The 14,608-nt window shown below is 37.7% G+C and overlaps 2 protein-coding genes across 4 annotated transcripts in view; one reads left to right on the forward strand and one right to left on the reverse strand.

Annotated features, from left to right (window-relative positions):
- LOC144685478 (transforming growth factor beta receptor type 3-like) overlaps window positions 1-1,082 on the forward strand; it is a 154,954-nt gene extending 153,872 nt beyond the window's left edge. For all 3 annotated transcript variants that reach the window (XM_078550032.1, XM_078550031.1, XM_078550033.1), the window contains one exon: window positions 358-1,082. In XM_078550032.1, coding sequence (XP_078406158.1) covers window positions 358-476 — 119 coding nt within the window. In that variant the 3' untranslated portion in view covers window positions 477-1,082. The remainder of the gene's footprint in view (window positions 1-357) is intronic.
- An 11,174-nt stretch (window positions 1,083-12,256) lies between these two features.
- Window positions 12,257-14,608, reverse strand: part of fpgs (folylpolyglutamate synthase) — a 41,230-nt gene continuing 38,878 nt past the window's right edge. Inside the window, exon 16 of the mRNA XM_078550034.1 lies at window positions 12,257-13,991. Coding sequence (XP_078406160.1) covers window positions 13,564-13,991 — 428 coding nt within the window. The 3' untranslated portion in view covers window positions 12,257-13,563. The remainder of the gene's footprint in view (window positions 13,992-14,608) is intronic.

Below are 14,608 nucleotides of genomic sequence, written 5' to 3' on the forward strand. Positions count from 1 at the left end.
ATTAGGCTTACTTCTTGCACAAGGCCAGTGTTGCTCAGGTAGCTAAAAAAAAGTCATTTGAATTGACCCCACCAAATTATGGATATGAATTTGACCAAGGCTTACATTACCAGTTAAATATTTAAGCCTAAAATGAGCTGCAAAATCAATCCTGGTATGTACTAAGTTTACTAGTGAGCACTTGTATGTCCCATATATGTATGTATGTATTTGTGTGTATGTTTGGCTAAATTAACACTGGTGACAACTCTTTTTGGAGATGAATAAGGAAATACTGTAAATGTGTGTACGTGTTTATGACATACTTGTGCTGGTAAAACTTTGTTTATTAGTTTGTTGCCTATTTCTGTCTTGTAGGTCCTTCTGAAAAGAAACAGCCTGTTCCCACTAATCCACCTGCATCTGAGAACAGCAGCACAAACCACAGCATTAGTAGCACCCAAAGTACCCCATGTTCTACCAGCAGCGTTGCATAGCCATCATCTATAATGCTTTCAACAACACTGACTTAAAATACTTTGTTATATTTTTGCAAAATGCTCCTGAGTAACCTCTGACGAATTCAACGGTAAAACATCTTTGAAAATGACCAATTTAATAAGCTGCAAAGAAAACCTAGTAGTTGTTACCCAATTTTAAAAAAATACTATTGGTAGCATTACAGTATACCATCAGCAACTCCAACAACAGCACTGCCAACTAATAATTACCAGGCATCTAGGGAATAATGACTGACTACAATTTAGTACAGTAATCCATTCAGAATGTTCAAGTGATGTCTTAAACCACAAGGGTCAAAGTCTGAGTGATTTATTACTATCGTTTGAACATAAGGCCTTAATAAGCCATGAATATTCAGGTATTTGTGTATTTTTAATATTTAAGTACTGTTTAAATATTTGCGAGGATTTAATACGTTTTTTGCTCTTTTTCTCACAGGAGAGATTATTCATGGTGATTTACACTATACGGGTGTACTTTGTCATCGATGGTGTCATATAGTTTATTTTCCCCTATATAAATGCAACCATAACCAGTCTTATACCTTTAAATTTCAGCTAAGCATGATTTTTAGCCAAAGCAAAAAATTGAATAATTATGACATAAGGGGTGATTCCACAATCTTATGCCACATCAGGCAGTTGCAATCAACAGGAGTGCAGGTCAGAGAATTGAGCTGCATTTTTGTGGCCTACATCTTTGTTCCATGCCGCATTTGAGTACAATTCCCTGCTATAGGAGTAAAACACTCCTATAGTTATCACAATTTTATTAAGGTATAATCTGCATTTAACTAATGGGAAATTCTGCACCCTGCATGTATTAAATTGCAATATCACTGGTAGCAACATTCTTTTTTTAAAAAGGGAATATTGAAGATCATGATGGGCTAAGTAAATAAAAGGAAAGAGTTAGCTTGTGAAGTAATGTTCTCTAAATTAGGTATGTTGCAGGGAATTTAAAAAAGGTAAACCAGCTTTACAGGTTTTTTAATTCAGTGTTTTTTTATGTAAAAGCAAAATCATGGATACAGTTTTTGACTGCATAATTAAACTAAAACTACCAGGAATGCCATTAAATGTCATCAGAATCATGATCTTATGAGCTCACATGAGCCATAAAACAAAGACCTGACTGAGCACTATATCTACGTGGCCTTAGAGATTATTGTTAAAATGATCACAGTTCAAAGTGTTGCGTTTGCCAGGATTTAAATGCAAATCCAGCAGCTATTTGTGTGAATTCACTGCCAGCCAATGAAAGAGAACATTAATGTCTAATGACAATTGTCTATTCAGTTGAGCCCTATTTCAACCTAATTTCCAAATCATTACCATTTGGGGAAAAAACCACTTTATACCAGCCACAAGAAGGTGCTATATGAATGCATGTGTTTGGTAATTTACTTGGCCAGAGTGTAGAAAATACAATTACACTAAAATTATCTTTTAAAAGAGGAAGAAAGGGATATTAAAGAATTACTGTAGGACTCATTCACCAATCACCTGTGTGTTCGCTGAATTATATTGGTTCCCAGTTCAGCAATACCTTGATTTTAAAATTCTCAGCCTTGTGTTCAAATTTCTTCATGGTCTCATTCCTCCTTGTCTCTGCAACCTCTTCTGGCTCTACAACCCTCTCAAAACTTTGCATCCCTCCACCTTTGAATTTTTCTTGATTGCCCACTTATCTTTCCCCACCATTATAGGCTCTATCTTTTGCTGTTCAGATCATTATGTCCAGAATTCTCTCCTTAAAAATCTCTCCCAATCCCTTTAAGACAGTCCTTAAAGCCTACATCTTTGACTAAGTTTTTTGTCATCTGTCCTATTGTCTCCTCCTTTGGCTCAGTGTCAATTTTTGTCTGATTACGCTCCTTTGAAGTGCCTTGATACATTTTACTACATTGAAGGTGCTGCACAAATGCATGTTGTTGTAGAGGGACTCTGACTAGACTGAAGTGGTATCCACTAGAGCCTCCATATGAGTACAGATGAAAACCTGGAACAGATATGCCTCCTGCTTCATCCAGTTAATTCCTACAAGATCCCCTCTTGGGCTATGCAGACATTTTTACCTCACTTGACAGCACCTACCATCATATACCATCATAGAGTGTGCAATATCCCCAAGTGAGTTTAACAACACAATGTAATCTGCAGAAAGGACTGTTGCAGTATTCTCAGAAGTGCCTGAAACAGGTACTCTAGCATCAATATTACAATACCAATACCATTTGAAACTGATGCAGAGGGAGACACTCTGTTTAAAAATAATGGTTTTTCACCTTCCCCCTGCTGTTCTCTCCTCTACTGGCAGCCCTTTCCTGACTGATTGATAGCACCCAAAATTCCAATCTGATCCCATCCAGCTCACGCATGTTTTGCTCCCAATGCTTCATAAGCAATGTGCTGGAGCAGCGCACTTATATTCAGATGAGCTGACCTTGTTTATTCAGGCCTCTCCTACACCAATCAAGACATTAAATAAGTTGAATGGCAGCGCATTATTTGGAGGGTGAAAAGTATTTCTCCAGCTCATTGTCTCGGTAGGGGAGCTGTGCATTAAGACGAGCAAATTAAATAGTTTTAAAATAATTAATTTTTCAAAGAAAAATATTTTGCCTTTTGAGATCATTCTTAAATATATATATAAGATCATGTTTAGAAGACTGTGCAAGCAGCATATATTGGATCATATTAAATTATGACATGCGGTTTAACTTCGACAGAATCAAGGAGCTGCATTAAAACTTTAAAATTAAGGCCTTTTAATCTGATGTCACGAAGCACCTTATAGTTATCAGTGTAAACTGACATTGAGCTCAGTGCATCCAACTGGTTAACACATCATACCACATTAGCAAACAACCAGTAAAGTCACAATAAGTTTTCAGTTTTTTTAAATTAGGAAAATAAAACACATACTTCCAAAGTTTAAAAGGATAGATTAATTCAAGAGGCAATTAGATCTCATCAAGCTTGGGAGTTAAAACCTGTAGATTTTAAGGGGAAGAAAAACTAAGTTGGATACAGAAATTATATAAATGTACTATTATGATGGTTGGACATGAATAGTATTTAATTCCATTTACAAATTACATTGAATGATGTTAGTGAAGACACAAAAAGACTGGCTAGAGAATATATATATCAGGGTGACATAAAAGAGGTCAGAATAACAAAAACTTAAGGAAAAAAATGTTTTTGTAAGCAAACAAATCAGGATGTCATATCCAAAAGGCCAGCTTCATTTTATAAATTCTATTTTATACTCATCCAGATGGATGTGGTGGTGTTCAGAATTACACCTCAAAATTTCAGTCACATCTGCTGCCCTTCAAGACATTGGTCACATTCTTTTCAGTTGATAACTAGTGCTATTGGATGTCACCACTGTAACCTAAAAGGAATCAATGTTGTTTGTCTCAACTAATTATGGTAGAGAGATCCACATTCTTACTACTCTTTAAGTGAAGAAGGTTCTCCTGAATTCCCTTTGGATTTGCAGTGACAAACTCATTTTTTATGACCCCACAAGTGAATACATCTACCCTATCAAATCACTTCATAATTTTAAAGCATTAGGTGCTCCACATTGCTATGGAACAAACAGCAGTTGTGTGTATCCAAAGGACATCCTGGTAGAAAGGAGGCTCTTGCGTTTCCCAAAATTTTTTGTGTATGTTGTTTATTTCTTTGCTTTTAGAATATCTCTTCCTTATATCACCTTTTATCATTCAAAATACACCTGGTCATTTTAATTAAGTTTATGTTGCTGGTAACTATTATTTGCACTTTTTGAAGTGTAAATTATATTTCCACAAGTAAAAGGGCAAAATGAGACCACAAAGCAACTTCAGATGATCCTTTATGGTTATGCAAAAACTCCTTACTAACATTTGTGTACTTAAAGGAGAAGCCTTATTAAATCAATTCCATTTTATAATTTCATTTTGACAGTTTTGAAAGGGGATAGCATTTTGTTTGTATCTTTGCAAAAGTTGAGATTTGTGTGCCTTTTTTCTAATAAGAGTCTTTAAGTCAATTTTATTGATTTTTTTAAAACCAAAATATATTTTTTGCCTTTTTGATCCAGATGTGTGTAAGGAATAGTAACTGTTATCCCATCATCTGAAGCATTTTTGGTAGTACAGAACTTGAGTATTGCTTAAAAAAAGACATATTTAAGCTTTTTGTCTTGCATTCATCAGGACACTCGAAATACCAATATAAGGAGGAAAACAACAATTTATACTGTATGTGTAGAGAGTGCTGATTGGCTGGCAAATGGCGTTGCCATGGAGAATGCACCACTGATGGTGACTGACAGTTAACTGCCAAGCATTGTTTGAAATTTAAACCAGGCAGCCTGATTGGTCAAAGCATTGCCCTGAGGAATGAGTCAGCGAATGGCTGTCACCTATTTTGTTTAGCTGAAACAGGCACAATGTATATACATTCAAACAATGCTTGGCAGTTAACTGTCAGTCACCATCAGTGGTGTATTCTCCATGGCAACGCCACTTGCCAACCAATCAGCACTCTTTTCACATACAGTATAAATTGTTGCCTTCCCCTTATTTTGGTTTCTTGAGTGTCCTGATGAGTGCAAGACAAAAAGCTTAGACGTGACTCTTGTTTCAGCAATACTGAAGCGTTTCTATTAAGATACTTTTAATTTGCATAGTAACTTGATATCAACAGAATGGATTAAAAATTTGAGGATCGAGTGAAGCATGTACTTTTTAACCGAAACATGTGTTGACCCTACAGAGTCTCCAGTTGCCAGATTATTCATTCAAGCTATAGCACTACTGGCTGAAAAGTTCTAAGTATTCTGTTTATATAAACTGTTCTGTTTTATAGAAGCTCTAATTCTATTTCTGTATGTATTTTCTGAAGTTACAAATGATTTAATGTCTTCGAAGAAGACAGAGACAATTATTGACCTGTATCAGTCTTGTATAAGAGATATGTATATTATTATTCTGTCAGTATTATAAAGTTTATTGTTAACTGTTCTGGGAACATGAACAACTCAGAATCATGTAAACTTAACAAAATCCTATTAAATCATGTAAACCATTATTACAACATTGAAAAATAGAACTGAGTAGAAAGGTTTGCTGAGGATTAAATAGTCTCATTAAAGTGCACCAGAAAATCAGCCTAGGACTCAGACTTGAGCAAGTTTATTGCTTGTAATGTGAATTGTGGTAGTAGAAAATTAATGGTTATACTTTTTGCCATTTCCAAAGTAAGTCCTCTGACATAATGTTGACAGAACCATCATGCCTAGCACCATTAATGGACATGTTCAATAATATTGTATAAGTTTATGACGACAATATGTTTAAGAACTCCTCAATAAGACATTAACTCTTATTTAATAGAATCTAAAAATTATTCTTTAACATGTGCTCTAGAATTTTAAAAAAAAAATTTAACCAATAATCATACAAAATTGAATAATACCAATTAACACTACATGCAGAGTTGAGAGCATTGGTGATGACTAAATGAGTTCAGGGACTCTGCCTGTTGGAAGAAAGGGAAAGGAAAAATAGTAAGTGTAAGTTGTCTCCAGACACCTATTAAGAACCATGGCATTCAGTCTTACAGTAAAACTGGCTAAGTAGTAGGGCACAACACCTGTTCCCAGGGCTTAGCTAATATGCCAATAAGGGGAGGGGAAGAAATAGAGAAAGAAAACTGAGAGCATCTTAAACAATAAAATGACCAACTGTTAATCTACTGTAGAAATCTCAACTAAAAAAATTACTTTAAAAACTCATAATGGGATTGATACTCATTTTTATGAGCCTACCAACATGCAGAGAAGAGCAGATAACAAATCTGTTAACTGTATTACTGCTCATGTAAAACCTGACTCAATTTCTTAACCAGCTTGTTCAACAAAGGTTGAAACCCTAAGGCTCAACATTTTAATGACTACAGTTGATCTGTGAATGACTTTCAAAATAATAATTTATTTTGAAAGTCATTCACAAATGCCACGCAACTTCTTAAATCTTCCATTTTATACTTTTTATCATTGGTTGTGAATTCAGCATCTTATATCAGGTGGCCAACCATATATGTTAAAAGTACATAAGGACAAGGCATAGTTTTATTCACAGGATGGCATGGCAGCAGGAGACATTGTATAGTAAAATATGCAAGTTAAGGATTTCCAGTACGTGTTCTATCAATACATCTTGGGACCTATGTTTAGAACGTTTAAACACAAGAGTGAATCCTGTCAACCAATGCGTGATTTAGTTTTCATAAACCACCCATCTCTGGCCTGTATTCCAATTCACAATGTCATTTAGTAGTTTGAAGTGTAATTTTCTAGCACTTGAGGTGAATTTCCTTTTCTCCTGTGACAGTGACATCTTCCATGGACCAGCGTACGAACGAGGAGCAGGAGTAGGTCACTCAGCCCCTTGAGCCTGCTCCCCCATTCAATAAGATCATGGCTGCCCAGATTGTAACCTCAACCCCACATTCCTGCCTACCCGTAATAACCTTTCGTCCCCTTGTTAACCAGGAATCTATCCAGCTCTGCCTTAACAATATTCAAAGGCTCACGATCCTCAGAAAAAAATTCTCATCTCTGTCTTAAATGAGCAACCCCTTATTTTTGAAGTGACTCCTAGTTCTAGATTCTCCCACAAGAGGAAACATCCTCTCCGTATCCACCCTATCATGACCCCTCAGGATTGTAAAGGTTTCAATCAAGTTGGCTCTTACTCTTCTGAATTCCAGTGGATACAAGCCTAACTTGTCCAACCTTTCCTCATAAGACAATCTGCCCATTCCTGGTATTAATCTAGTAAACCTTCTCTGAACTGCTTCTAACGCATTTACATTTTTCCTTAAGATCAGTACTGTACAAAATACTCCAGATGTGGTCTTACCAGTTCCCTGTACAACTGAAGCATAATCTCCCTACTTTTGTAATCAATTCCTCTCTCAATAAATGATTAGCTTTCCTAGTTACTTGCTGTACCTGCATACTAGCCTTTTGTGATTCATGGATTAGGACACCCAAATCCCTCTTTATGGCCAAAATGGACCACCAATCTTAGGTTGGGTAGGGGAAGGGCATCTTGATGTGGAAGTAAACAATTACTAAGGCACAGTATAGCACATCCAGTTGAAGCTGAATTAATTTTCTTAATTGCTTTGGCCAAGGCAAGCAATTGCTTTGAAATCAATTTCCCGAACACGGGGTTTGCTCCCAAAGTCCAGCATTGCTGAGGTATCAGTAGTGAATATTATGCAAGATGATATATTTTTATCATTAGCATGGCACAGTATGTCATCACTTTTACAGGTGAATCTAGGGTTTGGGAAACTCATACGGAGCCTGCCAAACAATTCCCCAGCACTTTCCCTCCACTACAGCTCCCCCCACCATTCCTATAGCATCAAAAAATGGACAATAATGGGGAGGAACAACTTGTATTTATATAGTAAAACATTCCAAGGCATTTCAAAAATGACACACAGTCATATAAGGGGAGATGACCAAACTTGGTCAAAGATATAGATTTTATGGCACATCTTAAAGGGTGAAAGTGATATTTAGGTAAGGAATTCAAGAGCTTAGGCTATTGAAGGCACAGTCATGAATGGTGGAGCAATTAATATTGGGAGTCCATGAGAGGCCAGAGCTGACACTGGAACAATTAGGAAATGTTAGAATGCAGATATCCTGTGGAGTATTGTAGGGGTTAGGGGTTATAGAGATATGGATGGGCAAGGCCATGGAGGGATTTGAAAACATGGATGAGAACTTTAAAAATCTAAAGTGTTGCTCAACCAGTGCAGATCATCAAACATGGGGATGATGAGTTGGAACTGGACTTAGTGCAAGTTAGGAAACGGACAACAGAGTTTTGAATGTGCTTAAGTTTATGCAGGGTTGAAGATGGGTGGCAGGCCAGGAATGTGTTTGAATAGTCAAGTCAAAGACAACAAAGGCATTGAGGAGCATTTCAATAGCTGATGTGCTGAGGCAAAGGAAGACTCAGGTGTTATTAGGGAGGTGGCAGTAGTGATGGCACAGATATGTGGTTGGAACCTCTAAGTGGGTCAAATGCCAAGGTTGCAAACAATCTAGTTCAGTCTCAAAGCAGTTGCCAGGGAGAGGGATAGAGTTTGTGGTGGGGACTGAAGACAATGAAGTTTTCACAAAGACTGGCAAGTCATCCTGGAAGAGGCAAGAGAGATTCCTGTAAATGCCAGGCAAAAAGCCATCCAGGAATGTAACCCTTACTACTTGGAGGGAGGTGGCCGTGGCAGTCACTGCTACCATCTTCTGCTATACTGCCTTATTCTACCTTCATGCACTGCTGCTACATCTCCATAAGAATGGCAGAGAGCGATATACCAGAAGAATGCCATACCTTGTCTAGAGTTGTTTCTGAGTATGTTCGGGTGGGGGGGGTGCATGAGGGTTAAGTGCAAGTCTCAGACTAAAACTGAAAAATATCTTGCAAAGTTAGAAATCAGCATGCAAAGCTCTCAAACTCTACAAGTCTACCCTGAATCAGGTGACTAAGGGAGCAGTTGTGTCTGTTTTATATAGGTGCACCCTTTCCAGGGTGTAGTAGTGACATAAAAGAAGCAAATTATTAATTACAGCACTGTTAGGTGAGTGGCACAGCTATGCAAATGAGACATCATGAGCTAAGGGGAGGCACTTGTATGGTTGCCAAAAAGATTGAGGAAACAGCATCAGTGAGACAATGCACAAAATGGGCGTGTTTGCAATTTTTCAAATACAAAAATGGTGTTAAACAGTGAGTGCTGAAGATAGCAAGGAAACCCAGGACCACAGCAGTTCATTAGTTTTAGGGTATTCTTGTGGTATTAAACGAAGATCCGCTCAACTCAAAAGGTATGTACTGATTTGCATTAAAGCCACCTGGGGAAAAGAAAATTGGTCCTTTAATGCACATTTCATAAATAGTGCAGTAAAACAAGAACTTCCAGCAAAATCATAAAAACTTTGCATTGAATTAATTAGAATTACTTTTTCAGTCATTTATTTTGAAATCATTCAAACCAATTACATTACAAGCACCATTTCAAGTTATCAATCTGATAATGCATTAAACTTGTTGATTCGTTCGGATCAACTGTCAGTAGAAACTCGAGTTATTACTTACAAAGTAAAAATGCAAAAATACATGTCTTTTTAAAAACTCAGAGCAGAAATTAATTTTCTGAATAAATTCTTGATGTCACTGCTCGAAATTCAAAATGAAAGAAATGCACAAGAAATTGGAAGGAAACAGACACTCCTGCCTGAGATCCTTGAAGGAAAACTATCAGTCTTAATTGACGTTTCATATTTTTAAAAAAGGAAATGCTTACAAGCATTTAAAATTATTCCTCCTTTCCCACCACCAGCCCCTAATTCTTGCATGTTAATCATTCAAACTGCTCCTTTGACCCACCCAGAGTAGAAATTTTGTATGAGCTTTTTGGTGGCATCACTCATTTCACTGGAACAGGATTTTTGAGGTCAGTGAAAATATCTACTCAAAGGTCGTTTCTATATCAGCAAATTTTGAAGTATAAAAACAACAAAGCAGAGAAACAGCCAGGTGTGGAAATTTGGGATAGTGCTGCTGTTCTGGAAATGAGATTGCTTTTTTAGTCCCCATTAACAGGTTTTCCGTTGGTTAATGATTTGTCATGGCAATTAACAATTACACTGTTTTGTGATGATCACGGCATAAAATCAAGGTAACAGAGCAACAGATCCACATAAATACTTGTGAATCAGCTTCATACAAATGACTAAATCGATTGTTCATTTAATACATGCAAAAATGCTGCTGGAATTCCAAGTATATTTCCAGGTTGTAAATAGTTCATGTTACATGTGAGAAAAAGAATTAATGGTTTATCTTCCAAAAAAAAAGGTTTATGTATAATCTAGTTATAACAGACTTCATTTTCCTTGTAATCTGTGCATGTTATAGGGAAAATTATGCCAACGCAGTTTGTGGTTGGTTAATCAGATTTTACACACAGTGAGAACATGGGGATTGTGGGTTTTTTTTTTAGTTTGACACCACCCGTTCTTACAGCGAATCCATCACATCACTCAATTAGATCTAGAACTGCTGTAAGTATACAGTAGGGTGATGTTTTTCCACTATATAAATTAGGAGTTTGACAGCTTTTCTTAAATACTTTCCTGTTCCTTTTGAATAATCACTATTTAGAATTACTTACCAAAGCTGCTTGTCTTTAGAAGGAAGTAACATCTCTCATTAGCAGCCAGTGACAACCATAGGTTTTATACAGTCTACTAATATGGTTACAATATCCAAAATAGCTACTTATTCTGGAGATCAGATCATAAACTTTCAACTGCATGGATATTTTCTTAACTTAAAGATCATTCCATTAATGGTATTATTCTCAAATCACTGGAATGCCCTCTTGGAGGCCCAACTAAAGGCCGCTTGACAGCTGGCTGCTAAGATATGAATAGCAGTTCCTCTGCCAGATGGGCAGAGGGAAGGGCTTGGGCTTTCACATGGTGAATCTCCATAGTGACTGTAAGGAATCAGAGATGGGAGCTTGCACATGGTTACTCTAATCGGAGGGAAACACTAATCAAGTTCCACCAATGTCAAAACTGGAATACATTCTGAATCAGTGAATCTTGTTAAAATATGAAATAAACAGACAAAAACCAAAACCATCATTGATGAGCAATGCAGTTCTAGATCTAATTGAGTGATGTGATGGATTCGCTGTAAGAACGGGTGGTGTCAAACTAAAAAAAAAACCCACAATCCCCATGTTCTCACTGTGTGTAAAATCTGATTAACCAACCACAAACTGCGTTGGCATAATTTTCCCTATAACATGCACAGATTACAAGGAAAATGAAGTCTGTTATAACTAGATTATACCAAAGGATAGAGCTTGCCACAGTTGGTATAGTCTTGCACAGCATGCTCTGTCTCAAGAAGTTTGGGGCTGAGAACATGCAATTTCACAAAAGGTATATGCCAACTTTGGCTCTTCAATTTTTAAAAATTTAATTTATTTTTTTAAAAAATAGATCATGTAGCTCTGCAACATTACCACAATGTAATCACTTCAGGTTCCAGCAATCCTACTTTGTAGCAAACCACTAGATGTTGCACAAGAGCAACCCTTGGTGACTTGCCTTCCAATCACTCCTCCACTCTGTTGCTGAGCTCGTCTCAAATACACCATGCACTAGAATCACTGATACACATTGGTGTCCCGCCACACTGACATAACATGTTAGGTTCACATGGCCACGCTCCTTCTCCTCTGCAACATGCTGGGAATTTTTTAAAAAGTTTGTTCATGGGATGTGGGTGTTGCTGGCTAGGCCAGCATTTACTGCTCATCCCCAATTGCTCTTGAGAAGGTGGTGGTGAGCTGCCTTCTTGAACTGCTGCAGTCCATAAGGTGTTAGGAAGGGAGTTGCAGGATTTTGACCCAGTGACAGTGAAGGAACAGTGATATAGTTCCAAGTCAGGATGGTATGTGGCTTGGAGGGGAACATGCAGCTGGTGGTGTTCCCATGTGTCTGCTGCCCTTGTCCTTCCAGGTGATAGGGGTCACGTGTTTGGAAGATGCTGTCGAAGGAGCGCCTTGGTGAATTGCTGACGACACAATGGTGAGAAATATATTCATTTATTTCCACCTGATTGTCTTGGTTTTTTATTTTTCTTCCCCTAAACCCAAGAGATATGAATTCATCTGAGTAGGATGTGACTTCACCTCGATCCACAAGGCATTATTATAACCATGTGGTACAGGTTGATTGACAAGTTGGTCTTTACCTGCACTTTTCATATGGTAATGGGCACAGGACCAATCTCAAGTTGGGAATCTCTTCAGTTACTCCTCTTAGATTATGAATGGATGGGTTGGAACCAGAAGGAATTTAAACAAAAATTATACTATCGTTTCTACAAGTTAGTCCGATGAGATCTGCAAAGGCAGATTTATTTCCATGTTAGTGAGTCTTTGTGGTCATGGGGAAGACTGTACAAATACATTTGGCCTGCATTCAAGCAATGTCTGTGCAAGTTGACCATTCTCCTATCCTAGTACCACAGATCCTTGTTGGTGAAATTCCTGGGAAGACCCTTGATGGAGCCTCTGCCTAGAAATGACAACCAAATTGTGGAACATCTACCTACTCAGCTTTTTGCATTGAATTTATGCAGCAGCAAGCCAAACTCCACTTTATATGGAAGATCCCATCAGGTTGTCAATTATAACTATTATTCCCTCATCCTGGGCTTCTTAACATAGTTGGTAGTGTTCAGTAATGTTTCTTCACAAATTGTACTGGGTGACTTTCAGTGTTTTGATTATTTTAAAGATTTTTTAAAAATCACTGTTCTTTTTAATACTGTTTTCTTTTGGCTACCTTCAAAATAAAAGCTGAAAAGGACAGCTATCATAACAGTCACAAGGTGCACACGGAAGCGTTCAAACACCCTTGCATACGGGCTTCCGATTCCTGATGCGCCATCGGTGGCGATGCAATCCCAAGAGTGAAATGAAGAAAGAAAAATCAGAGGTCAAGTTATCTTAAGTATTCTTGTGCAACTATTCTCAGCCACAGCAGTGACAAAGGGAATGTGCCACTCCACTAAACTGCATCAGGCTTACTTTCCAGTTTGCTTTTAAGACCCATAAAAATTAAGACTTTTTCTTTTAAATAATTAATGTGCAAAAATTTAACCAGTACACTCTTATTAGGCTTAAAAGCCTGATCTACACTTCACACGTAAAACCTATCTGAAAATCTACGTTCTGGGATTATCCCCATGACTGGCATCTACCTTCTCGCGAAATGAAAGGCAAGATTCCACTCATTCAATATCGTTACCTCTGCTTTTGTGTTAACCGTTTTACATCAAGGTACTTAGTGTTGAGTACAACAGATAATGTCCCAGACCTAGAAACCATTCCCCTACCTCACCTCATCCTTATAGGTACATACAGCAAGGTCTAAAAAAAAAAGCAGCTTTTACTGAGACAATGACTGGTCAAGAAGTTTCAGGCACCCGCCCACAAGATGAAGGCTTCCCGTGATCAGGATCTGTATTGTAGAAGCTTCCTTCAGTGTTGCAGCTCCCGCCAGATGTACATTGTGTGGATTGGCCAATGAAAGCTGGAGGTCAGGGTCCCGTCCTTGTGTTATCCACTGCAGGGCATTGTTGATGCAAGGGAAGACAAGTGCACGAGCGGTTATCGGCTCACGCTCCGGTTCATGCAACAGTAGCATTTCCTCATCCAAATCACCCTTCTTAACTAATGTGGTTTTGCCCTCGAGGGTATTGCATGGAAGGCTCCATAAATGGTCATGTTTCACTTCTGTGAGTTTACACCAGGCACGATGGTTCTCAAGGCAACGGCTCAGCATGTTCTCCAGAGACACTGTGTAATTTTTCTGATCTGAGAAAACAAAATCTTGCGTGTCAAACCTAAATCAACAGTTTTTCTCTTGCAAATATTTTGTGCTCATCTATATAAAGGATGCTAGAGTTCACAAACAAGACATTGCCAGTTGCAGAGCGCTGCATTGCGATGAATGACTAGTTAATTTTATTTTGGAGGTTTAGATACTGGGAACAAAGATCCTGCTCTTCAAATGAGGTCATAAAAACTTTATTGTGCACCTGAGTTATTTGAGGGGACAGAGCTTCAGTTTAATGTGTCCTCCAATAATCTAACACCATTTCACTACTAAACTGGTGTCGACCTAGCTGGCTAAAGAGTTGGGAGCTCCACCAACTGAGCCAAACTGATAAGTTGTGCCAGTTACTAGAAATTCATACGAAGATTTAAAAAGGTCACTGAAACAATGGGGGATGCCTCTTAACATCTCAAAAATAAACAAAATTAAAATTAAAACTCTTGTGGTTTAATCTGCTAATCTTTACAAAACTTGAATCAGTAATAACATAACATCCAGACTGAAAACATTTGGAAACACTTCTCTGCATTGTCCCAGTTCCAATAAAGTGCCTCAACACTACCTTCGTACTGTGCCAATTAAAGTTTTTAAATTT

Source organism: Cetorhinus maximus, chromosome 10 (assembly GCF_964194155.1).
Source record: "Cetorhinus maximus chromosome 10, sCetMax3.hap1.1, whole genome shotgun sequence".
NCBI classification, from domain to species: Eukaryota; Metazoa; Chordata; class Chondrichthyes; order Lamniformes; family Cetorhinidae; genus Cetorhinus; species Cetorhinus maximus.